This window comes from Rhinopithecus bieti, unplaced genomic scaffold, assembly GCF_001698545.2.
Source record: "Rhinopithecus bieti isolate Rb0 unplaced genomic scaffold, ASM169854v2 scaffold_72412, whole genome shotgun sequence".
NCBI lineage: Eukaryota > Metazoa > Chordata > Mammalia > Primates > Cercopithecidae > Rhinopithecus > Rhinopithecus bieti.
Window position 1 is genome coordinate 59,095 of NW_016826693.1, and position 25,731 is coordinate 84,825.

Here is a 25,731-nt window from a genome sequence, read left to right on the forward strand (position 1 = left end):
TGTAAACATGGAAAAGATAACAGTAAAATTTTCTGTGTTATAGGACCGTTGACCGAAATGTAATGCAGCACATGATTGTATATACATAATTTATATTACTGTGTGTAGTCACAGATATCTATTATAATACGGATTTGTATGTGAAACTATAATTTCACTTATTTTTATGTTTATGGTCTGTGTCTCTTGCTAGAATGTCAGCTCCATGAGCTCAAGGAAGAATTTCCAGCACCTGGCCCATGTCAAATGAACTATTTTGGCCACCTGAGTCTCGGTCTCCCCATCTGTAGGATGGGTGTGTCTTTCCATGTGGAGGCACCCACACATTCCGTTTCCTTTTCCCACCCTACAGAGCACGGCTCCGGCATTCCATAGCCCAGGCTTACATTTTCCCATATTCTGGACGCTGATGCCCACCACGTGCACCAGGCACTGGCCAGACAGGACTACCACCCCCAGCATGCCGCGCGCATTTGGGCCGTACCACAACCTGTAGGGGCATCTGGGTCTGAAATGGGCACCAGCGACGCGGGAGCAGGGACCGACGCCCCTCTAGCAGAACATCTGTGGTACATCCCAGACCCCGGGCTCTCCAAGGCCCCGCGCTTCCGAGCTCCGCGCAAACTCTGGCTTCTCTTGTACGACGGAGGTGGTTTGCTCTTCCGTTGCCCCGTGGCTTCAGCTCATCTTTGGCAGGAAGGCGAGGCTTCCGCCCGGCACAGGGGGTGAGCTGGAGCACCGTGCCCCCAAGCCTCTGGACAGCATTTGGAGGAGGGTGCTTTCCTAATCCCAACTTCGGGGATCCCCTCATGGGCGTATTTGGAGCCTCCAGGCCCGGGGTGATATTTAGGGGGCGTCTGCTTTTGAGGAGACCCTTAGGGGGTGCCGTTTGGGGACTCTGGGGTGGGATTTGGGAGTCTGTTTTGGGGAGCACCCCTCGGAGACAGGGTTTGGGGGGTTTTGGGGAGATTCTTAGGGTCCGTGTATGGGCACCCTTGTCCGTGGAGCAGGATTTGGGTTATTCTTCAAGGGGAGAAGCAAAGTTTGAGGTTACTAAAGTCAAGGCGGGACTGGGGGAGGGCTTGTTTCGGGACGGGGTCCTGGTGACAGTGAGAACAATCGGGACCGACGTGGCATAGTGGAGGTGTCAGGCCTTTGTGACCCCTGGCTCTGTGATGAGGTCCTCCACGCGCCTGGAGGCTCAGGACTGCGAGACTGGACACGTCGGGGGCCCAGATGTTTCTAGGGAGAGGAGCCTCTCAGCTCAGGCTGGGGAAGGGACGCCGGAGCCCGGCTCTTCCTGAGCCGACGCGGCGCCACCCGGCCTTCGTTTGGTCGCGGCTTTATTCATTATTCATAAGGAGGTGGGGCTGTGGTAGGAGGCAGTTTTTTGCCTCTTTCGCACCTGGTCCGCAGAAGGGAAGGTATCGGCTTGTGAGTTATTCACGAAGGGCGGATCAGCGTGCTGAAGGGGCGTTCTGAAGTCTGCCGCGCAAACGTGAGTTCATTGATGATTCGCAAAAGTTAAGTAGCACTCTGAGTTTTCAGTGCTTTTCTAGGGGTTCCGTGCTTAATTCATGAGGAGCGTGGCTTTTGCAGCTTTATCTGCATGATCCGCGGTTAGCTTTCCCTTACGGGTACCAGAGTTAAAACCTGGCTTCTAGCGAAGGGATGAGGCCTCCTACATTGTTCATTTCTTGTGGCCTGGTAATCTCAGATAATCAGCCGGGGCTCTGGATTCAAATCCCATCGATCCTTTCCAGTTGTGTGATCTTTGGCAAATCGTTTTGTAAGCCTGAATAATGGGTAGGAGGATAATCATAAGATTAGCTTACACTGCTTTAGCTACTTAGCGCATTTAATCTTCACGACAATCCTAGGAGGTAGGTTATTATTACCCCCATTTTATAGATAAGGAAACTGGGGCACAGGAAGGCTAAGTAATTTGCCTAAGGTCACACAATCAGTGAGTGGCTGGGCCGGGATTCAAATTGGGGTCTAGTTCCGCAATCTGTAGTCTTAACCAGATGCCATAATGTCTCCCCTCCCCACTGCCCCGCGCCGCCGTTTAATAGTACTACTACTAATATAACACTTAATATGTGCCAGGCATTGGTCTAAGCCCTTTCTACTTATTTCTTCATTTAAACTCCATCGCAAGGTAAGTTGCTGTTGTTATTCCTGTTTTATGGATGGGGAAGCAGTGGCCCAAGTTGGGGGTTTCTCTTGTGGCTGAGTATTCATAATTAATTTTATATTAATGTAAATATATATTTACATATCTTAACATATTACCTTTATATTAATATACAATGTTTTAAAATTTTAACAGTGCCTTGTGCCAGCAACGTTCTAAGACTCATCCCATAATTTATATTCTCTGATTTTCTTTTTTTTTTTTGAGACGGAGTTTCACTCTTGTCGCCCAAGCTGGAGTGCAATGGCACAATCTCGGCTGACTGCAACCTCTGCTTCCCGAGTTCAAGGGATTCTCCTGCCTCAGCCTCCCCAGTAGCTGGGATTACAGGCGCCCGCCACCACGCCCAGCTAATTTTTGTGTTTTTAGTAGAGACAGGGTTTCACCATCTTGGCCAGACTGGTCTCGAATTCCTGACCTCAGGTGATCCACTCGCTTCGGCCTCCCAAAGTGCTGAGATTACAGGCGTGATCTGATTTTCATAATAACACATCTCTATGAGGTGGATGGGCTCTGTTACTACTATCCTCAATTTTTTGTGTTGTGTGTGTTTTTCCTTGCAAAGACATGTAATGAGTTGGTTTGATGGACCAAGGCAGCCCTTGTTCCTGAGGCGGGGATGTTGTTTTTGGAGGTGTGGGGAGGGGCGGGCCAGGAGGAACACTTCCCCTTGGTTTTCGTGACACTGCAGTGACATCTTTCATTATTCATGAACAGGAAGGCGTGCTCACTTTGCCTTGGCTATAGCATCGTAATCCCTATTTGCTGGGTAGGGCAGTCTTGGGTGTTTCTTCGCCTTATGCATAATTCATAAATTGGGTGGAACCTTTCTTGACCTCTCTTGAGTTTCCAGGTTGAGCTACTGCAGCAGCATAATTCATTATTCAGAACCTGGGAGAGTGTGTTTTCTCTGCAGTAGCCCCATTTCCCTGCTTATAGTGTATTAGGTGCAGCAATAGGTGGGCGTGCCCCTTTTATTCCAACCCACTGGGTCTTATGCATTATTCATGAGTAAATTGTGGCCTGGGTCTCCTTGGATTCCGGGCCCCTGCAAGATCATCATTATTCATGAATGGAGGTGTGTGACTTCCATGTTTTAACATCTGCTTTCTGGTTGCTGGTTGTTAGTCTACCAACCACTCAACTTTATGCATAACTTATAATCAGGAAGCGTGACCTTAATGGTTTTTCTTCGCTTCCATGACAGCCTGGCTGCAACCATTCATTATTCACATTCCATGAGGCGTGGCCTCTGTTTTACCTGTTTTCGTTGTTACTGCCACAATGCCCACCAGGTGGTACTGTTCCACTTCTAACCGAATGAATCGCAACCGGACCGGGAACTTTATGCATGATTCATAAGTAGGCGCGGCCCGCTTGCATCCGGGTTTCTGGAGGTGGGGCCCAAGGTTTTGTTCCGGCCCCAGGCTCAGTGGTCGCCATCTTGTGTCGGCGGCTCTGCTGAAGGAGGTGGCAGGGACAACCACAGCCACAGCGGCCGGGGGAGGAGAAGGCGGCAGCGGCGATTCTAGGCGGCCCAGGCGGCGGGGAGGAGGAGAAGGAGGAGGGTGGCGGCCGGGCTTGGCTTCGGCTCCTTGAGGAGTTGGCGGCGGCGCGACCCGGGGAACCGGCATTGGTAAAAAACGTCCTTTCACTGCGCCTCGCCCGGGGCAGGGGTTTCGGGGAGGCACTGGAAGGGCCTGAGCCACGCTGCTGTCGGGGCGGGCCGCGGTGACTCGGGCGCCAGGAATCAGCGGAGTAGAGAGGGGGAGCAGAGCCTGGGGCGGGGCCGACTTTCCCCAGCCAGGACCACCCCGGATCCCTCTAGTTCCAAAATCTGACCTTGGAGTCGGACCCCCACGATGTGCTTTTAGAGACTCACGCCCAACATCTCCAGTCTGGGACCTGACTCCGTCCCGAACCTTGCATCTCAGATCAGAACTCTCCCCAGTCTCCAATAGAGATTTACGGGGATCAGCATTGCTGATCAGAGCTTCTCACCATTGAATGCCATTCAAGACTTGCCCCAGAATCTCCTTTGAGGCGCCTCCTAGCCTCTCAGTATTTGCCGTCAAGGCTTCCAAGACAGGCTAGACCTGGAAGGGGTCCATAGGCTCTTTATGTCTGTAAGAGAGTCCTCTTTTGCATTTTCCTTCAGACCCCCCATCCCACACACATGTTAGCCACGCTCAGAGCTTCCAGGGGTACTAGACCCTGTGAAAGGCCATTTGGGCCTGGCCTTTGTGTCGGGGAACCCTCTTCGCCGCACCTCAGGTCTCCTAACCCCACCCTGGCCCTAGCGTCTTTCATCAGAGACTCTGCCCAGTATTTCTCCTCAGAGACCCCTCTTAGCATCTGCCTTGAGAGACTTCAATTCCTAGACTCCGTCCTTTGACACTTTCTCTACTTTTACGGAATTTCTCGCTTTTCATACTCCCAGTATTCAGAGACTACTGAGAGGCCTCAGCATCTTCCCCATCAGGCACCTTGAACCCCCAGAACCTTCCAGTGCACCAGATACCAGGGAGGAACTGTTTGGATACATAATCCTCCATCAAAGAGCCCCTGCGGGCATCTGCTCTTGCAGTCCCGTTTGGCTTCTAGCCCCTTCCATCAGAGACTCGCCTCCCCTACCCCACCCTAGACCCAGCCTCTGCCTTCAAAAGACAACCCGGGTTCTAGCTGCTTTTTTCAAAGATCCCTTATCCTCACATCAGGCCTCAGAATCTGCCCTCAGATACTTTCAAGGTCCCTAATGTCTGCAGTCAGGGGTTTTCAGCTTCTGCTTTCAGACTCCTTGGACCCCAGGATCATTGTCAGATGTCCCTTCCACCCACAGGCCCTCTTGTTTTCTTTTTTCTTTCTCTTTTCTTTTTTTTTTCTTTTTTTTTTTTTTTTTGAGACGGAGTTGTTTCACTGTGTCGTCCAGGCTGGAGTGCAGTGGCGCCATCTCGGTTCACTGCAACCTCCACCTCCCTGGTTCAAGCGATTCTCCTGCCTCAGCCTCCCGAGTGGCTGGGATTACAGGCATGCACCACCACGCCTGGCTAAATTTTTGTATTTTTAATAGAGATGGAGTTTCACCATATTGCCCAGGCTGGTCTCGAACTCCTGACCTCAGGTGATCCACCGCCTCGGCCTCCAAAAGTGCTGGGATTACAGGCGTGAGTCACTGTGCCCGGCCATGGCACTCTTGTTTTCTACCGCAGTAGAAAACCCTCTTCTTAGCATCTACCTTCAGCGCCTCCATGGGGTCCTACATAATTGGTCAGAGAAACCCAACCCCATTTGGGGACCTAGCCAGTGTTTGCTTACTAACCTTTTTAAGGCCTGAACTATCTGGGCCCAGCTTCCCTTTTCCACCCCCTCAGAGCAGCTGTGATACCTAGCATGTCCTGTCAGAGATTGACACAGGGCCTTTGTGTTCCATTAGAAACCTCTCCCAGCTCCTCACCATCCACCCTCACAGCCTCCTGGGACTCTAGTAGGAATGTCAGATACAGCTCTCCTCTTGCATGTCCCTATCTATTATTTTTGGTTGAAGATTTCTCTCTGCTACCAGCATCTGTCTCCAGAGACCTCCAGAGCCTCAACATCCTCCTGATGGAGACTACCCCTCCCCCCAGACCCCAATGTCTTCCTGCTGCCTCCTCAGACTCTAGAATCCCCCACCCATTCCCTTTGCAGCTTCCATGGGGCCCAGCAACTGTCCTCCTACCTCTTTGCAGGCTCTGGGGGCCTCCACTGCAATTTTTCAGCCTTTCTCCAAAAGATCCTTTTCCAGAGATCCGAAATTTGAGTCTTCCTAATACCCTAGCCTAGTCCCTTCCCTCCCAGGACTTCTAACATCTCCTTTCCCATTTGCCTCAGAGCTTCCTTGCTCTTAGACACCCACTTCCTGATTTTCGTCTCACGTTCCCATGGACTTCTCAGTTAACCCCTCCCGGAAAGCTTGACATGCTCCAGCTCCCCTTCTCTATGCCCTAGCTTCTCCATCCTGCTAACCTGCCTCCTCTCACACCTCCAAGACTCCTCCCTCAAACCCTCTGGTTTGAGAATAGAGAATGCTTACGCTTGAAAATCTTCAGTTTGGAGACTCAGGTATGTTTAGAAACTAAGCTGCAGCTCAGCTTTGCCAAACAGTTCACAGTGTGTATGTTATAGTGGGGGCCTGAGCAAATGTTGAGGGAGGAAGGGTGTAGATTGTTTTCTGCTGGGGTGGGGATCTTTAGCTCCTCTCCAGAGCTTCTGTCCCAGACTCCTGCTTGCCTTGAGACAGGGCTGTTCCAAACCTTTGCAGTCGAAATCCAGTTGAACAATCATCTGAAACTTCTTAGAACCTTGCTGCCTGCACTAGGGATCCAGAGGGGAAATGTCTAGAAGTTCAAGTGCTCTCTGGACCTGGATCATCTCTAATTTACGGAGTGAGGAAATGGCGTGTCCCAAACAAACTGACCAATGACAAGGCAAGGAGATAACTAAGTAATGGAGGCCACTACAGGTGCCCAGGGAGGAACTCACATCCTCAGGTCAGTGAGTTCTGACCACAGACCTTGGCTTCTTTAACCCTGCCAGCAGCCCCTTGAAGACAGTTTCGTTTGTCCCAGCTTTTGGAGAAAATGAGGCTCAGAGGAAATGAGATCTCTACCCCAGGTCAGTCAGAGAGTCAGTAAATGGAAAAATATGGTTCACCTTTGTCTCTACTAACTCACCAAGTCTCTTGCTACCCAGGTTGGCTCTTAGCATTCCAAGCAATTCACCTGGCTATCTCAGGGGCTCCAACCAGCCTCCTGCCTCCCCTCATCTCCCATTTCTTAGTCCTCTGGACTGGGCCCTGAGCCCAGGGGCGTTTGGCAAACAGTCCCCCACCAGCTGCATGCCTCTGGGCGAGTGAATGGGGTTCTCTGAGCCTTTGTTTTCTCATTTGTGATTTGGGCATAGGGTTATCTGGGTCATGGGGATTGTTAAGATTAGACAAAGCCCTTTCCTCTTTGATTGACACGCAGTATGCTCTTGGTAGATAGTAGGGAGCTCTTGTCATTGTGGTTGGTGCTAGTGACAGGTGCCAAGATGGAATCTTAGGTACATTGGGATACTTAGTGTCATAAAAGTCTCAGTGTAGGAGGACTTGTGTGAACAGAAGACTCAGTGCCTAGAGGAGCACTGGGGGTGAGGGGAAGTGACGCTGGGTCCTCCCATCTCCAACATCTGGACCCAGTCACCCGCACCACCAGATTTCACTTCCATAGGAGGCTGTATTATTCTGTCTCTGGGACCTAGCAGTTGACCCTGGGCGAGTTACTTCACCGCGTGAGCTCACGTTTTCTCATTGTCCAGCAAGGACGCTAAACTCTGCCTTGCTGGGTCAGGGTCGTGGAGGGGATGAAACGTGATAACATGAGGAAGCAGCTTGGGCTCTAGAGTCAGCAGATCCTGGTCTGGTCCCATCTCGGCTACTGTGTGGGAACCTTGGTCACTGAACGTCACTGAGTGAATTTTTTTCCTTCAGTTTAAAGTTGGGGGGTATTATTGATAGCAGTCCAAACCCCCCAGGAGTGCCCTGAGGACACAGTGAGACAAGGCTTAGAGAAGTGCTTACTATGGCATCTGGCATGGGGAGGACTCCTAATAAGTCTCATACTCATTTATCATTGTGGTTAACCTGTTAAAGGGAGTCCACATGCAGATGAGGCTTGGGATGTGTTTGTTTTCTCCCTTGCTGCAACCTCTTTTATTGGTCCGTGTCGGTTTTCCCCTCCCAAAGCTGGGGGCAGGGTTGGGCTTTATAAAACTTCCCTCCGTGAGCCCCTCTGGGGACTGGGTTCTCAGCAAGTTACTGCTCCTGCCATCATGCCACCCTGATGGATGTCCAAGCCTCACTTCCCTCCTGCACTCCCCTCTCCCGCCGCCATCCCTGGGATTAAGGGAGAGGAGAATGGCTGCTTGTTACTGCCTACCTACTCTGTGCCAGGTTCTGTGCTCTGTGTTATTTATCATCTCGATAACCCCATGGGGAAGGTAAGTGGTATTATCACCCCTGTTTCACAGGTGAGAAAACTGAGACCCACGGTGGTTAATTATTCCTGTTAGTGGCAGGCTCAAGATTTGAAACCAGGTCTGTCCTGAATCCACATCCTTCCCCTGACCTCTACACAAGTACATTCTTGTCATTCCTTTCACTCCAGGATTGGAGTCTCTCCCTCATTGTCCTGTGTTGGGAAGAAGCAAATGGCTTAGTGGTCAGCAGTGTGGACTTGCAAATCAGACCACCTGGGTTCAGATCTTAGCTCTGACCACTGTGTTACCCTGGGCAAGTCCTCACCTTTCTGTGCCTGTCCCCTTTTTGCTGTAAAATTGGGGTACTAATACTTGTCTTCCCTTCCCCCACAGTTGCTACTAACAAACAGAAAAACGGTACCCATGTGCCCCAGGGTCACCTCTGTCCTTCTTTTTTTCCTCCAGATGTCCAGCTCGCCGCTGTCCAAGAAACGTCGCGTGTCCGGGCCTGATCCAAAGCCGGGTTCTAACTGCTCCCCTGCCCAGTCCGTGTTGTCCGAAGTGCCCTCGGTACCAACCAACGTGAGTGTCCTCTCCCTGGAGACTGGCAGACGAAGTGGTGGATGGGAAAGTCTTCTGTATCACTGCCTGTCTATCCATGCTCCACTCCTGTGTGTCTCCCTGAACTTGTTCTTTCCCTCTATCCCTAGGGAATGGCCAAGAACGGCAGTGAAGCAGACATAGACGAGGGCCTTTACTCCCGGCAGCTGTAAGTGGGGCCAAGGCTGGGCCGAGGGGTGTGAAATGGGACATTGAGAGGATAGGGTTGGGTGGGGCAGGCCCTGACCTAGAGTACCCCCTAACCTGGCAGGTATGTGTTGGGCCATGAGGCAATGAAGCGGCTCCAGACATCCAGTGTCCTGGTATCAGGCCTGCGGGGCCTGGGCGTGGAGATTGCTAAGAACATCATCCTTGGTGGGGTCAAGGCTGTCACCCTACATGACCAGGGCACTGCCCAGTGGGCTGATCTTTCCTCCCAGGTACCTCTTCCTAGCACCCTTCCCCCTTCCCCCCTTCCCGAGGCACCACCGTTCCCAGTGCCTCAGCCATTTCACCTTTTTCCCTACTGCACACCCTTACAGTTCTACCTGCGGGAGGAGGACATTGGTAAAAACCGGGCCGAGGTATCACAGCCCCGCCTCGCTGAGCTCAACAGCTATGTGCCTGTCACTGCCTACACTGGACCCCTCGTTGAGGACTTCCTTAGTGGTTTCCAGGTATCTTGGGGGTACCACCCAGCCTTCTGCCCAGTTCTCTCAGAGCCCATCTCTGGTTTGTTCAGTGGTGTTCAATATTGATTTAATGGGTCGGCCTGAATCCTAGGTTTTGTGCTGGGGGACTAGAGTATGCAGGCAGCAGTTAGCCTCTGGCCCTGCCTTTTCTTTTCTGTTCTGTTCTGTTCTGTTCTTTTTTGAGACAGAGTCTTGCTCTGTCGCCCAGGCTGGAATGCAGTGGCACGATCTCGGCTCACTGTAAGCTACGCCTCCTGGGTTCACGCCATTCTCCTGCCTCAGCCTCCCGAGTAGCTGGGACTACAGGCGCCCACCACCACACCTGGCTAATTTTTGTTTTTTTTCTATTTTTAGTAGAGACGGGGTTTCACCATGTTAGCCAAGGTGGTCTCGATCTCCTGACATTGTGATCCGCCTGCCTCGGCCTGCCAAAGTGCTGGGATTACAGGTGTGAGCCACCGCGCCCGGCCTGGCCCTGCCTTTTCAAGTGGGGAAGATGTGTACAGACAGTCCGGCATAGTGGTTGTGGGCACAGACTGTGGAGGGAGCCATACTGCCTTGCTGAGGGCCTCCAGCCTTGGTAGTGTGACTTCAAGCAGGTTGCTTCATTTCCTGTACCTTAGTTTTCCTGTTCATAGTCAGTGCGTGGTAGCAGCACTGCTACCACTTTTTGTGAGGGTTAAACACGTGGAATTGCAGCTGGCACGTAAGAACTGGATGGGTGTTTGTTAATTAAAAAGTCCAGGCCAGAAAGAGGTGCTCTGGAAGCTGAGAGTCGGCCCTGGGGTATCCCAGGTTGCCAGGGCACTGCAGCTAAATCCGGATGGAGGAGTAGGAGCTCACCCTGGTGGGGAAGGATAGACATTCAGGCAGAGAGCAAAATCCCAAAGATCATGCGGAGCAGGCATTGTCTTGGGAATTGGAAGCAGGTGGGTGTGGTAGGAGTGAGCTCAGACTTTGGCTGGAGACAGAGTTTTACTCCAATGTCTCACAGGGCATGGCAGGCAGACAGCAGCGGGTGTTTGTCAAATAAATGAGTCAGCTCTTCTCCAAACTCCGTCCTCCCACCTACCTCTTCACCTTTCCTGGTATAGTCCAGGAGTTCATTTTTGACCCCCACAGAGTCTGATGCACAGTAGGTGCTGTGTGTTTGTGAAAGAGGCTGACCCAGCAAAGCCTGGATGTGTCTGCCTGGAGGACTGCCTGAGTCCTTCACATCAGCCCTCCACCATTTTCTCCCCTTCACCCCAGTGCTGGGCCTGAGCCTCCATCTCTCCACAGGTGGTGGTGCTCACCAACACCCCCCTGGAGGACCAGCTGCGAGTGGGTGAGTTCTGTCACAGCCGTGGCATCAAGCTGGTGGTGGCAGACACAAGGGGCCTGTTTGGGTGAGTGGCGGCCCACCCCCCTCCCCGTCCCCTTTTCCTCCAACTCCTACCAGGCCCAGGCCAAGACCTCTAGGCTCTCCCTGCCCTCGTCCCTCAGCTACCCAGATTTTGGGTTCTTTGTGTTCATCTCTCCTCATGTGGCACAAGTACCATCTTACATCCCAGCAGTGATAGGCTGAGTTTGCTCAGCAAGTTTTCACTACATCTTGAGGGACCTGTGGGGCCTGTTTGTGCATGGGACACGGGCATCAGCCCTATTGCTTCCCCCTACAGGCAGCTCTTCTGTGACTTTGGAGAGGAAATGATCCTCACAGATTCCAATGGGGAGCAGCCGCTCAGTGCTATGGTTTCTATGGTTACCAAGGTAAGGAGACCAGCCCTAGGGTTCCTGGCGGGCAGGTGGGCTGTGGTAGTCCTTCCTATCTGCTCTTGGTACCCTGGGCGTGTTTCTGAGACTCACTCTTCCTTTAACCAGGACAACCCTGGTGTGGTCACCTGCCTGGATGAGGCCCGACACGGGTTTGAAAGTGGGGACTTTGTCTCCTTTTCAGAAGTACAGGGCATGGTTGAACTCAACGGAAATCAGCCCATGGAGATCAAAGTCCTGGGTGAGCTGGGACCATGGGGGAAGCAGAGGGGAGCTAGGAGATATGTTCCTGGGTTCTGGCTGGGGAGTTGAAGGGAGGAGACGTGGCCCTTGGTTCAGATTGGGGAGACACATCCTATTGTTTAAGATGAACTACAGACAGAATCCCGTGGGGTCCAATAAGAGCTGGTGGGCATGGGGGAGAGGTGTTGTGTTCGAGCTATTCCTGGGAGAATGTGTCCCTGATATCTGAGCTGAGGGGGAAAAGGTCTCTGGTGTTTGAACAGGGCAGATCAGAGGATCTACTTGTGTGTGAGCTGATTTGGGTGGGAAGCAGATAAGGTCTTCCCGTGTAGACTTGGAGCCAGGGACACAGGGTCTCACGGGGTCTGAGCTGAGTCTGGGGCACAGGAGAGATGGTTTCTGATGTCCATGTGGAGCCTGGAGCAGAGGGGAGATGGCGTCTGATGTCTGAGCTGAGTCGGGGCAGGAGGTTCCTTATCTTGCAGGGATTGTGGATTTTAGGGAGAATGGGTAGACTGATAGCTCTCTTCCTGCCCTCTGTAGGTCCTTATACCTTTAGCATCTGTGACACCTCCAACTTCTCCGACTATATCCGTGGAGGCATCGTCAGTCAGGTCAAAGTACCTAAGAAGATTAGCTTTGTGAGTGTGTCAGTGGGAACAGTGGGCTATGTGGGATAGTTCTAGGCATTCCCGAGTTCTCCATTCCTCTCTTCTGGTTCTGATGACCTCCCCCTTCCCCCGCCACAGAAATCCTTGGTGGCCTCACTGGCAGAACCTGACTTTGTGATGACAGACTTCGCCAAGTTTTCTCACCCTGCCCAGCTGCACATTGGCTTCCAGGCCCTGCACCGGTTCTGTGCTCAGCACGGCCGGCCACCTCGGCCCCGCAATGAGGTGGGTGGGTGGGCAAGCCAGCCAATGCAGACATGCCTGGCACTGAAGGCCCACCATGCTTCTGCCTGTCCACACTCCCTGCCCTCATTGTGGCCTGACAGATCTTCTTTTGGTTCTTTCTGGCCCACCAGGAGGATGCAACAGAACTGGTGGCCTTAGCACAGGCTGTGAATGCTCGAGCCCTGCCAGCAGTGCAGCAAGAGAATCTGGACGAGGACCTCATCCGGAAGTTGGCATATGTTGCTGCTGGGGATCTGGCACCCATAAACGCCTTCATTGGGGGCCTGGCTGCCCAGGAAGTCATGAAGGTCAGCATGGGTTGGGAGAGGCAGGATTGGGGTGGGCCAGGTGCCTCCCTGACTCCATCACTTGCTCTCTGTGTCAGGCCCCTGTTAACCACTGACCACCCCCTCTCTCCCTTCCCCTCTCCAGGCCTGCTCCGGGAAGTTCATGCCCATCATGCAGTGGCTATACTTTGATGCCCTTGAGTGTCTCCCTGAGGACAAAGAGGCCCTCACGGAGGACAAGTGCCTCCCAGTATGTGGGTGGGACCTGTGGGGAGGGCATCATTGGGGGCATTTCTGGGGAGGCCTCTCTCTGACCCTCCTCCCTTTGCATTCCTTAGCGCCAGAACCGTTATGATGGGCAAGTGGCTGTGTTTGGCTCAGACCTGCAAGAGAAGCTGGGCAAGCAGAAGTATTTCCTGGTGAGTGGTCCCCTTGGATGCCTGCTCCCCTCACCTTGGCCTCTGACCATCTGCCCTGGGGCTTCCTTCAGCATTTCAATGCAACCTGTGGGGCATTCCCTTTGCCATTCTCCTTATCTTGAAGGGAAGCCCAGTGCATCCCTCGTTTCCCGCTCTGGTGCCTCCTTCCTCACATGACTGCGTGTCATTTCTTAGAGTCCTGGAACCTGAAGATGTGGTGTTAGCCCCTCTTCCCATCTCTCGGGAGTGAGGGGTGATGGGTAGCCTCACACTAACCTGCATCACCCTGACCAGCCTCTGCCTGTCTTCTTGGTTGCCTCTTAGGTGGGTGCGGGGGCCATTGGCTGTGAGCTGCTCAAGAACTTTGCGATGATTGGGCTGGGCTGCAGGGAGGGTGGAGAAATCATCGTTACAGACATGGACACCATTGAGAAGTCAAATCTGAATCGACAGTTTCTTTTCCGGCCCTGGGATGTCACGGTGAGTAGGGTAGGAGGTGGGGCTTTGTCATCTCACTTTCCTCCTTTTTCTTTCTTTCTTTTTTTCTTGAGACAGAGTTTCGCTCTTGTTGCCCAGGCTGGAGTGCAGTGGCGTGATCTCTGGCCCACCGCAACCTCTGCCTCCTGGGTTCAAGCGATTCTCCTGCCTCAGCCTCCTGAGTAGCTGGGATTACAGGCATGCGCCACCATGCCCGGCTAATTTTGCTTTTTAAGTAGAGACAGGGTCTCTCCATGTTGGTCAGGCTGGTCTTGAATTCCCGACCTCAGGTGATCCGCCTGCCTCAGCCTCCCAAAGTGCTGGGATTACAGGCGTGAGCCACCTCACCTCGCCCCTCCTTTTTCTTGTTCCCATTCTTTCTGTCAGAGATCTTTCCACCTCGGCCAGAAGCCTTTCCCAGCTTCTGTATCTTGTTTTTTTTTTGGTTTTTTTTTTTTTGCCTTGACCTTTTAGTGCTGGTTGGGACGGTATGTCTGGGGTCCTCAAAACCACTCTCAAGCTCAATTCACCAAGAGAACTCATGGGACTTAGCATATAGTCGTGCTTGTGGCTACAATTTATTACAGCAAAAGGAAACAGACCAAAATCAGCAAAGGGAAAAGGCTGGTGGGGTGAAGTCTGGGGGAGCCAGGTGCAAGTTTCTAGGAGTCTTCTCCCTGCGGGAGTTAAACAAGGCGGCCTTTATTTCCCCAGTAGCAACAGTAACTACAGAAATAACAGCAACAAAGTGTAACAAGATGTGAAATGTTGCCAACCAGGGAAGCTTGTTAGACTCAGCACTATCGTGAAATGTTGCCAATCAGGGAAGCTTGTTAGACTCAGCACCATCTCTTTTACTTAGGGCTGGTCATGTGGGCGCCCCCTTCCTGGCACATACCAAAATTTCCAGACTCCCAGAAGGAAAGGTGTTTAGCATAAACTGTATTGTTTGTAAGAACAGTTTAGGCACAGTGAACCACTGATATCAGGTAGGGAGTGGTGGGATTCTTCCCGAATTCCAAGTTCCCAGACTCCAGCCAAGGGTGGACCTTGGAAGCAGGCCTTTCCAAGGGTTGCAGTTTCAATTTCCTAGGCTTACACTTCTCTGTCCATATGGAAACTGGGTTGGTTATGCAGGGATCTCTGAGAAGCCTTCTGTAGGGAACAATGTCATTTTTGCTTACCCAGGATTTATTCCCCTTTCATTCGTTTCATTTATTCACCAAATAGTTACTGAGGTACTGTTTTAGGTATTGGGGATATACCAAGGAATAAAACAAGATTCCTGAAGGGGGAGGGGAACGGACAGCAAACAATAGACACAATACGATCGTGAGGTATATAGTTAATGTTGGTGATGAGTGCTCCTCAAAGAAAACAACAAAAACCAGACAAGGGAAGTCAGGGTGTCAGGGAGAATGGTTTGTAGTATTGATGACAGTGGTTAAGGAAGGCCTGAGTTCTGCAGAGACCTCAAGGATATGAGGGACTAGAGCGCCCTCTGCTGCGGAAGAGCCCACGCAAAGATCCTGAGGTGGGAGGGTCAGGGAGCCAACTCCTTTTACGGTAAGTGGAGGTGGGATCCAGGGGAGGATTCTGAGCAGAGGAGGGACGTGGCCCACCTTGGGCTTTGCAAAGATCCTGCTTGTCTGTGTGCTAGCATCCTAGTGCTGGTTGGGGGAGTCTATATCAATCCTGGGTGCTATTACCTGAAAAAATAGTAGGTGTTAGATGAAAGAACAGATGTCTGGCCCATTGTCTCCAGTCTGTTCCTGTCCACAGCTTCCCTTTCCACTGATCCCCTGCCACATGCGTCATCATCCTGGCCATGTGGCATTGTCACAGACCGTCTCTCCTGCTAGCCTCCTAACTCAGGGCCTGGGTCTTCCCCAGCATTAAGTAAATCCATCTCAGGCAGGCAACCCTTTATAGATGTTTGGGCCAGGTGTGGTGGCTCACGCCTGTAATCCCAGCTCTTCGTGGGGCCGAGGTCTTTGACCTCAGGAGTTCAAGACCAGCCTGGGCAGCATGACAAAACCCTGTCTCTACCAAAAATACAAAAATTAGCCACGCATGGTGGTGCACACCTGTGGTCCCAGCTACTTGGGAGGCTGAAGTGGGAGGATGGCTGGAGCCTGGAAAGTTGAGGCTGCAGTGAGCTGTGATCATGCCACTGCACTCCAGCCTGTGTGATGGAGAGAGACCCTGTCTCAAAAAAAAAAAAAGATGTTTGTTGGGTGAATGCACAGATAAGTGAGCTCTGTTCCCCCGTCCCCACCCTGGAACTGCACTTTCTTAACCCTTTAGAAGTTAAAGTCTGACACGGCTGCCGCAGCTGTGCGCCAGATGAATCCACATATCCGGGTGACAAGCCACCAGAACCGTGTGGGTCCTGACACAGAGCGCATCTATGATGACGATTTTTTCCAAAACCTAGATGGCGTGGCCAATGCCCTGGACAACGTGGATGCCCGTGAGTTTGGAGGCGGGTGAGGTGGTCAAGGGCAAAGTTGTGTGTGTTTCTGTGTGTATATACCAAGAGGGGTGTCTATCTTCCTGTCCTCTCCTAATGTTCCTTTCCCGGCTGTCGCTTTGTCCTCCCCGCAGGCATGTACATGGACCGCCGCTGCGTCTACTACCGGAAGCCACTGCTGGAGTCAGGCACACTGGGCACCAAAGGCAACGTGCAGGTGGTGATCCCCTTCCTGACAGAGTCGTACAGTTCCAGCCAGGACCCACCTGAGAAGTCTATCCCCATCTGTACCCTGAAGAACTTCCCTAATGCCATCGAGCACACCCTGCAGGTGATAAGCTGTGGGAGAAGGGAAAGAGGCTGGGCATCTGGCCAGGCCGCTGCCTCTCTGCCCCCAGGCCCTTGCCTTGCCTTCAGATGTTGCGTGCCTAAGTGTAAGATGTACCTTTTCTCCAAACCTCCCTCCCTCTCTTCCCACCAGGCAGCCTAGGTTTCTAGAATGACTCATTCTTTTCTCACTTTTACTTTGAATTTTTTTTCAACACATAGACAAATATTAAGAATATTATGAGGAATACTCAAATACCATTCCTCACCTAAATTTAACAATTCTTAATGTTTTGCCACATTTTCTTCTTAGATATATATAGATTTTTCTTCTTTGTGCTTAAATGTGTCACAGACATTACAGCCTTTACTCCCTGCTATTTCAGTGCCTCTGCCAAGTGAGGATATGTTGCTATAGAACAGGGTTTCTTAGCTTCAGCACTGCTGACATTTGGGGCTGGTTATTTCTTTGTCATGGGAGAGGGGATGCCCTGTGCACTGTAGGATGTTTCTCAGCATTCCTGACTTCTTATGTCAATAGCACTCCCCCTCCATCATGACATCTAAAATGTCTCCAGACATTGCCAGATGTCCCCAGGGGTGCCACATCACTCCCAATTGAGAACTACTTCTATCTAACAGAAACATCACTTTCATGCTCAACAAAATTAACAATCATTCTTATCATCTCTTCCAGTTATTTATTTGTCTCTAATAGTCCATATTCAGGTTCTCCCCAGCTGTTACTTAAAATGAGTTTAACAGCTGGTTTGTCAGAATGATTCTGTGTATATGGTGCATGTACCTACAGAACAGTGCACATATTATCTAGCTCAGGGGTGTCCAATCATTTGGCTTCCCTGGGCCATATTGGAAGAATTATCTTGGGTCACTCATAAAATATACTAACAATAACGATAGCTGATAAGCTGAAAAAATAAAAGAAAAAAAGATCTGTGCATAAATCTCATAATGTCTTAAGAAAATTTACAAATTTGTGTTGGGCAGTATTCAAAGTCATCCTGGGCCGCATATGGGCCACAGGTTAGACAAGCTTGATCTAGCTGAAGTTTTACAAAGTGAACACACAAGTGACTACCACCTAGGCCAAGAAACAGAACCTAGGGATTACCATTGTGCTGTCAGAATAATTCTTAGTGCAGTGTTTGAGGCCAAGCCATTTAGAATAGTAGGAGTATGAGGGTGGGAACAAAATAGGGAAGGGGAAAAAAAAACCAGTTCCATCTGTCACTTTCTCCCTTCTGACACTGCAGTTCCAGAGTGGGTATGTTTGTATTTGTGCACCCACCACAGTCTTACTAGGTCATGTGTGACCTCTCTGTGCCTCAGATTCCTGTTCTGTAAAATGGGAATGACAGTAGCATCTACCTCACAGGACAGTTGTGAACCACTTGGCATTTACCGTGTGCCTGGCACTGTTTTAACCAAGCTTTAAATATATACGTAATTGCTCATTTCTTCCTAGCAACCCCATGAAGTAGGTATCACTGTTGTAACATCTGTTTTAGAGATGAGGCACAGAGGTAAAGATGTTATCCTGTGTGCCTGAAGTCACCAGACTAGGTAATATGTGGCATAGCTGGAATCTGAACATGAATTTCTCACACCTGTACACCCCAAACCACCTTGCTAATGACTGCGAACTGTCCTAGGAACTCTCAGAGGCCAGAACCTCTGTCTTGTTTGCTATTTTATTTTTTGAGACAGGGTCTCATTCTGGTACTCAGGCTGAGGTGCATTGGCAGTCATAGCTCACTGCAACCTTCAGCTCCTGGGAAGTGTGTGTGCGCACACGCGCGCCTGTTACATTGACCAGGCTGGTTGCAAACTCCTGGGCTCAAGTGATCCACCTACCTCAGCCTCCGAAAGTACTGGGATTACATGTGTGAGCCGCTGTATCCAGCCTCTGTCTTGTTTTCTGCCGAGTCCTCAGGGCCTGGATAGGGATCATTTTTGGTTTGGTCTGAGTTTTTTCTTTTCTAAAATTGTGGTAAGATACACTTAGTTGAAGTTTTCTTTTTTATGGAGGCATAACATATCTAGAATAAGGTACACAGTTTTTTGTTTTGTTTGTTTTTGTTTGTTTGTGTTTTGAGGTGGAGTTTTGCTCACGTTGCCTAGGTTGGAGTGCAGTGGCGCAGTCTCGGCTCACTGCAACCTCTGCCTCCCAGGTTCAAGCGATTCTCCTGCCTCAGCCTCCCAAGTAGCTGGAATTAACAGGCGTCTGCCACCACACCCGGCTAATTTTTGTATTTTTAGTAGAGACAGGGTTTCACCATGTTGGTCAGGCTGGTCTTGAACTCTTGACTCAGGTGATCCACCCGCCTCAGCCTCCCAAAGTACTGGAATTACAGGCGTGAGCCACCTCGCCCGCCCTGGTACGCAGATCTTAATACATTTTTAGGCTGGGCTCGGTGGCTCACACCTATAATCTCAGCACTCAGGAAGCCAAGGAGTGACGTTTGAGCCCAGGAGTTCAAGACCAGCCTGGGCAACATAGCAAGACCTTGTCTCTACAACAAATCTTAAAAATGAGCCGGGTGTGGTGGCATGTGCCTGTGGTCCCAGCTACTCGGGAGGCTGAGGTGGGAGGATTGTTTCAACCTGGGAGGTCAAGGCTGCTGTGAGCTGTGGTTGCGCCGCTGCACTCCAGCTTGGGTGACAGAGTGAGACTTTGTCTCAAACAACAAAACAAAACAGTTTTCCATATACACAGCACTATTGTAACCACTGCCCAAATCAAGTTCATTGGTTTTTCTTTTTTTTTTCTTGAGACGGAGTCTTGCTCTGTCGCCCAGGCTGAAGTGCAATGGCATGATCTCGGCTCACTGCAACCTCCGCCTCTCGGGTTCAAGCGATTCCTCTGCCTCAACCTCCCGAGTAGCTGGGATTACAGGCGTCTGCCACCATGCCCGGCTAATTTTTGTATTTTTAGTAGAGATGGGGTTTCATCATGTTGGTCAGGCTGGTCTCGAACCCTTGACCTCAGGTGATCCACCCACCTTAGCCTCCCAAAGTGCTGGGATTACAGGTGTGAGCTACTGCGCCTGGCCTGGTTTTTCAATTGAGGTGGGGAAATGGGGGAAGGCTGGGGAGCTTCCCCACTTCCAGAGTAGCTGTGAGCCTTGTACTTGGTTTATTCACTGATGGTCCTTCTAATAATGCGTGCGGAAACCCATTTTGTCAACTGTGGCCACATGTAATCTGTTTGCTATGTCTGCAGTGGGCTCGGGATGAGTTTGAAGGCCTCTTCAAGCAGCCAGCAGAAAATGTCAACCAGTACCTCACGTGAGTAACTCCAGTGCCCTCTCGCCCTATCCTTGTCCACCAGCCAAGGCATCCCGCCCTCTTTCCTCATCACAGTAACACTTGGCACCAGGCACACTTTTCACATGAATGAGTGGCTGCTTGGGCCTCGTGTTGTTTGGGGTCGGGACTAGTTTTCCATGGAGAAAATAAGATTGCTCTGGAGCCCACTCCTGAGGCTGACGTGTAATCCTGTCCTCTGTCCTCTTCGATTCCTGATAGAGACCCCAAGTTTGTGGAGCGAACACTGCGGCTGGCAGGCACCCAGCCCTTGGAGGTGCTGGAGGCTGTGCAGCGCAGCCTGGTGCTGCAGCGACCACAGACCTGGGCTGACTGCGTGACCTGGGCCTGCCACCACTGGCACACCCAGTACTCAAACAACATCCGGCAGCTGCTGCACAACTTCCCTCCTGACCAGGTAATGCCCAGTTGTTGGGTCCATTTGGCAGAATGTATTTCCCTGAAATGGGAGCCTGCAGTGTGGGTCCTCCCACTGCGGAGTCCAGCTGTGGCAGGTGCCCTGAGGCATGGGGATCTGAGAAGAGTGATTGACCCTAACCTGCCTTTTCCTCACCCTAGTTCCTTTGAGCAAAGAGGCTTGGTTGCTGTTTACCCTGACTGTGGTGTGGGCTGCGTCATACCTGATTCCCAGTCAGGGCTGTAGGGGTTATGGGGGAGAAATTCTGGAGTTAAGTGCACAGGAATCAATACGGGTTCGGGTTCAAATCCAAACTCTACTTGAACAAATCACGTAACTTCTTTGTGTACCTCAGTTTCCTTGTCTGTGAAGTAGAAATAATAGTGATCTACGTCATGGGGGGTTTGGGGAGGATTAACTGGTATTTATTAATATGAAGTTAGTACAATGCCTGGTAATCCATGAGTTTGTTAAATGATGGGCTGTCTAGCACAAAATCACTACCCAGGGATTGGTAGTTGTTCTCTCAGCCAGATCTGTGGTTCAACCTGTGGGACTCTACAGTTGGGGTATTTTGTGATTGGCTCCAGTCCCCATCGAGTGCCCAACCCGAGATAGTGAGTTGGGGGCACCTCTGGGGCCTAGGTGAAGTGCCAAGATTGTCATAGAGGCCTTTACTCTCAGATCCTGTTCTCAAAAATCTCTCCATCCCTTAGCTCACAAGCTCAGGAGCCCCTTTCTGGTCTGGGCCCAAACGCTGTCCACACCCGCTCACCTTTGATGTCAACAACGTAAGTCTCCTCTCTAGGGTCTTCTGGGGTCAGGTGGAGGGTAGGGTGAGTAGGTGGGAAGGAGGTGGTGGCTCCCCACTCAAGGGCTGATGTGCTCACCCTTCCCTGCCCTGCCCTGCCTTCTCCTAGCCCCTGCATCTGGACTATGTGATGGCTGCTGCCAACCTGTTTGCCCAGACCTACGGGCTGACAGGCTCTCAGGACCGAGCTGCTGTGGCCACACTCCTGCAGTCTGTGCAGGTCCCCGAATTCACCCCCAAGTCTGGCGTCAAGATCCATGTTTCTGACCAGGAGCTGCAGAGCGCCAATGCCTCTGTTGGTGAGGGTGTTTGGCCAGTTGGCCAGTAGTCACCCCCAAATGTCCCTGGCCTAGTCCAGCCTCCCCACCAGTCCTCTCCCCCTGGCTCTGCTCTGCTCTGTGACCCCAGGCCTGAGGTTTACCCACACCTTCCTTTGAGCCTCCCTTTGACATGAAGAGGGTAGGTTGGGGCAAATTGTCTCCCTCCCTCCTCCTCTCCACTCTCTGGCCCTCAGGAGAACTTGCTGTTTTACTCTTGCTCTGTGTATTTCCCTTAGTTTTGTTCTTTCTTCTTGATCTGTTCATCTAAGACGTATGATCTCTACCAGTGGTCTCTCTCCCGTGATACCTTCCTGCCTTGTCTCCTTCCAGATCTGCCCCCATCTGTACATCTATCCCCATGTTTCTCTATGCATCTTCACCCTCCATAGTTTGGGGCTGTGGTTTACTGACACCCCGGCCCCACCCCATCTACATATTTTTTCACCACCCCTCCCTTCTGTATATAATGCTTCTGTAACCCTGTAATGCCCCCTACATTTACCTTCCTTATATCTCATTCCTCTTGCTCTCCATAGATCTCCTCCCATTTCCCCTTCCATGGTCCCCATCTTCCTTCTGAAATATCTACTCCTTCATATTCCTCTATGTACGTCTTCCAATCTTTCCTTCCATATCTCTCATCACCTTCATATATTTCTCCTCCCACCTGTCTCACCCTCTGTATACCCCCACTCTCCCCTTTTATATCTTCTCCCTCTCCCCCCATATCTTTTCTCTATGTCCACATCTGTACATTCCCCCCAACTTCCCCTCCATATATCTTTTTTACTCCCCTTTTCCTCCCTGTATCCTCTGTGTTCCCCCCATCTCGCTCTACATCATTCTTCCCAAGATCTTTATGTTTCCCATCTTGATCTCTCCATCTCCACTTTCTCCTAACTCTTTCATTTCCATTCCTTAGTGTCTCTAGAGAGATCGTTCTTGATAGCCTCAGCTCTTTCTCTGTGTTTTTCAGGTTTGTATTCTGTTCTCTACCTCTCCTCCTTGCCCCTTTTCTCTCCCAGGATGTCTTTCCTTTCCAAATCCTTTTTCTACCTGAATACCTTTTGCCCCACCCTGGGCTCCCATTTCCACCTCAAACCTTAGCCTGGGATCTAAAGGGCTGACAGTGTCCCTCTCTTCATGCAGATGACAGTCGTCTAGAGGAGCTCAAAGCTACTCTGCCCAGCCCAGACAGGCTCCCTGGATTCAAGATGTACCCCATTGACTTTGAGAAGGTACAGGGTGGGGGCCCAGGACAGGGAAGGGAGGATGGGCAAAGCATAGACAGGCTGGAGAAAAACAGGAGGAGTATCTGGAGACAGCCCTGGGCCTTTGTGGGGATCAGATCGTGGGCCTGCCACATGGCTCTGAATGAGTAAGTGTTCCCAGCCATCCCTTTGTGATCTGGAGACTCCAGCAGGCAGTTGCAGTGGATACACATTTTCTTTATCTAATTCTCTCCCCACTGCCTTCACACCCTCCCCACTCATAACAGGATGATGACAGCAACTTTCATATGGATTTTATTGTGGCTGCATCCAACCTCCGGGCTGAAAACTATGACATTCCTCCTGCAGACCGGCACAAGGTGAGGGGAATGTAGACCTGATGTTCCACCCTCCTCCAGGTTTGAGTTGTCCACACTCAGCCCCTCTGTAGACCCTGAGGCTCTTGTACTTAACTACCACCTTTTGTCCCTTCCTGTCTCTCAGAGCAAGCTGATTGCAGGGAAGATCATCCCAGCCATTGCCACGACCACAGCAGCCGTGGTTGGCCTTGTGTGTCTGGAGCTGTACAAGGTTGTGCAGGGGCACCGACAGCTTGACTCCTACAAGAATGGTTTCCTCAACTTGGCCCTGCCTTTCTTCGGTTTCTCTGAACCCCTTGCTGCACCACGTCACCAGGTGGGGGCCCGCATAAGAAGTGGGGTTTGGGTGGGGTATGTCTGTGTAGATTCTGGTTCTAATTCACGTCATACCCTGTCACCAGATGAGGGTTTCTATGTGTACCTACCCTTTTTATGCATCCTTTTTCGTTTATTCATTAATCATATTGTTTGAGAACATGCAAAAAGATGGGATATTTGAATTGTGTCCTGGGAGATTATTAGTATTATTAACTACACAATAATGGCAGCCAAAATTTATTGGATGCTTCCTACACTTAAGTGCTTTGCTTGCTTCATGCATGAATTCACTCAAATATTTATTGAGCACCTGTTGTGTGCAGGTACTCTTCTAAGTTACGTTCCTCAAGTAGATTATATAAATAACCTATTAAATGGTCTTGGAATCAAAAAAGGATAAAAAGAGGCTGGGCACGGTGGCTCACACCTGTAATCCCAGCACTTTGGGAGGCCAGGGCACGTGGATCACCTGAGGTCAGGAGTTCGAGACCAGCCTGGTCAACATGATGAAACCCTGTCTCTACTGAAAATACAAAAAATTAGCTGAGCATGGTGGTGGGCACCTGTAATCCCAGCTACTCGGGAAGCTGAGGCAGGAGAATGACTTAAACCTGGGAGGCGGAGGTTGCAGTGAGCCGAGATCGTGCCACTGCACTCCAGCCTGGGCAACAAGAGCAAGACTCCATCTCAAAAAGATAAAGAGGACTTGAGAATACCAGGGGGCAAGGGGATGTGTTTGAGATTTTGTGTGAGATGGTCAGAAAAGGCCTTGCTGAAAAGATGACACTTGAGATCAGACTTGGAGGATGTGAGGGGGCAAACCGTGCAGGCTTGGTGGTGAGTGAGGACACATTCCAGGCAGAGGGACCAGTTCTTGAAAGGGTACCAAGATAGGGGTGTGCCTGGCAAGTTGGAGAAATTCAAAGTCCACAGAGTGAGTGTGAGATTGAGGAGAGTAGGAGATGAGAAGAAAACAGAATTTCAGTGCTTGGGGTGAGATGGCAGCCACAAGAGGATTTCGAACAAAAGAGGATTGTGATCTGACTGAATACGTCTCCATGGGGGTGAGGGGGATGGAGACAGATGGGGGCTGGACCCTCTGGGATGGTCTCCATCTTACACTCCCCTCTTTGTTCTGCAGTACTATAACCAAGAGTGGACATTGTGGGATCGCTTTGAGGTACAAGGGCTGCAGCCTAATGGTGACGAGATGACCCTCAAACAGTTCCTCGACTACTTTAAGGTAAGGCCCCTCCCTCTCTCTCACCCCACCTTGGGGGGCGAGGTGTGCAAGGTGACTTGCTGGCCTGTCCACCCCCATGACCCTGCTGTTTCCCCTACCTCTCCAGACAGAGCACAAATTAGAGATCACCATGCTGTCCCAGGGCGTGTCCATGCTCTATTCCTTCTTCATGCCAGCTGCCAAGCTCAAGGAACGGTTGGATCAGCCGTGAGTTGGCCACTGGCCAGGCTGGGGGAGGCCCTGTATGGGTTGGGGAACCTCAATATCCAGCTGTCCCACTCCAGTTCACTGCCCCCACCTACCTGCCCATCCTCTTTTGCTTTCTGCCCTCCTGACCCTATGCTCCCATCCCCCTGTCCCCAGGATGACAGAGATTGTGAGCCGTGTGTCGAAGCGAAAACTGGGCCGCCACGTGCGGGCGCTGGTGCTTGAGCTGTGCTGTAACGACGAGAGTGGCGAGGATGTCGAGGTTCCCTATGTCCGATACACCATCCGCTGACCCCCGTCTGCTCCTCTAGGCCGGCCCCTGTCCATCCCTCTCCACACCCCTTCCAGCCCAGGGTTCCCATTTGGCTTCTGGCAGTGGCCCAGCTAGCCAAGTCTGGTGTTCCCTCATCATCCCCCTACCTGAACCCCTCTTGCCACTGCCTTCTACCTTGTTTGAAACCTGAATCCTAATAAAGAATTAATAACTCCCACGTCGCCTGCCCTGCTGGTTCCAGGCAAGGAAGGGACTTCCTGGAACTGTCTAGTTCAGATGGTAACTCAGAGGGCTCAGCCCCACCACACCTGCCAGTTTTCTGGGCAAAGAAAATGTAATTGCCACCTCTTCCTGCCCTCTCTGCCTCCGAAGAGATGGAGGCACCAGTGAGGCCAGTGAGCAGGTACTTGGGTCCATGTGACTATTAATTTGAGCTGGGTTCAATTCTCACCTTCTCCATGTCCTAACTCCCTGCTCTGTGAAGAGGAAAGTTGTGAGCAGGCTGCTAGGGCATGGCCAGTATGCCTTATGTCCTTAGGGCAGATCCCCTCCCACCTGGCTCAAAGCACTCAGACCATGGGCAGCCTTTTGTAGTCATGGTTCCCAGCACCAGGAATGCATGTGGTGCTCTTAGTTCAATTTCCTTGCTGCAGGGGTGTCTTAAACAGCTCTGCTGAATGCCAGTGCCTGCAGGCATACTTTGCAATTTTTATGGAAATATTTGAGAACCTCAGTAGAGGAAAAGCCCCTTGCTTGTCTTACGCTGCCCCCCTCAGCCCCAGGTCTGCCTGTATTCCCCTTGATCTTCAACCTCCTACCTTGGAGAAGACAGCTGGCAATGGGGACTGAGGGGTGTTCA

The 25,731-nt window shown here is 51.3% G+C and overlaps 1 protein-coding gene across 11 annotated transcripts; it reads left to right on the forward strand.

The window, feature by feature from the left end:
- Positions 1-471: 471 nt before the first annotated feature.
- UBA1 (ubiquitin like modifier activating enzyme 1) lies at positions 472-25,089 on the forward strand. Of its 11 annotated transcripts, none has more exons than XM_017863486.1 (29): positions 3,316-3,833; positions 6,185-6,298; positions 6,498-6,663; positions 6,773-6,850; positions 8,660-8,776; positions 8,905-8,963; positions 9,066-9,234; positions 9,337-9,471; positions 10,768-10,874; positions 11,148-11,238; positions 11,350-11,482; positions 12,028-12,125; positions 12,234-12,380; positions 12,512-12,688; positions 12,813-12,917; positions 13,006-13,086; positions 13,411-13,566; positions 15,871-16,036; positions 16,171-16,367; positions 19,608-19,672; positions 19,913-20,108; positions 20,825-20,899; positions 21,029-21,218; positions 22,389-22,477; positions 22,738-22,830; positions 22,955-23,146; positions 24,290-24,391; positions 24,498-24,598; positions 24,755-25,089. In XM_017863486.1, exons 4-29 carry the CDS (start codon positions 6,833-6,835, stop codon positions 24,888-24,890), a joined length of 3,195 nt encoding a protein of 1,064 aa, XP_017718975.1. In that variant the 5' UTR covers positions 3,316-3,833; positions 6,185-6,298; positions 6,498-6,663; positions 6,773-6,832; the 3' UTR covers positions 24,891-25,089. The 11 variants fall into 11 exon arrangements, with proteins under 11 accessions (XP_017718981.1, XP_017718984.1, XP_017718975.1 ...); XM_017863488.1 differs by having other exon boundaries at positions 6,776-6,850; XM_017863487.1 differs by lacking the exon at positions 6,185-6,298.
- The last annotated feature ends 642 nt before the right edge of the window (positions 25,090-25,731 follow it).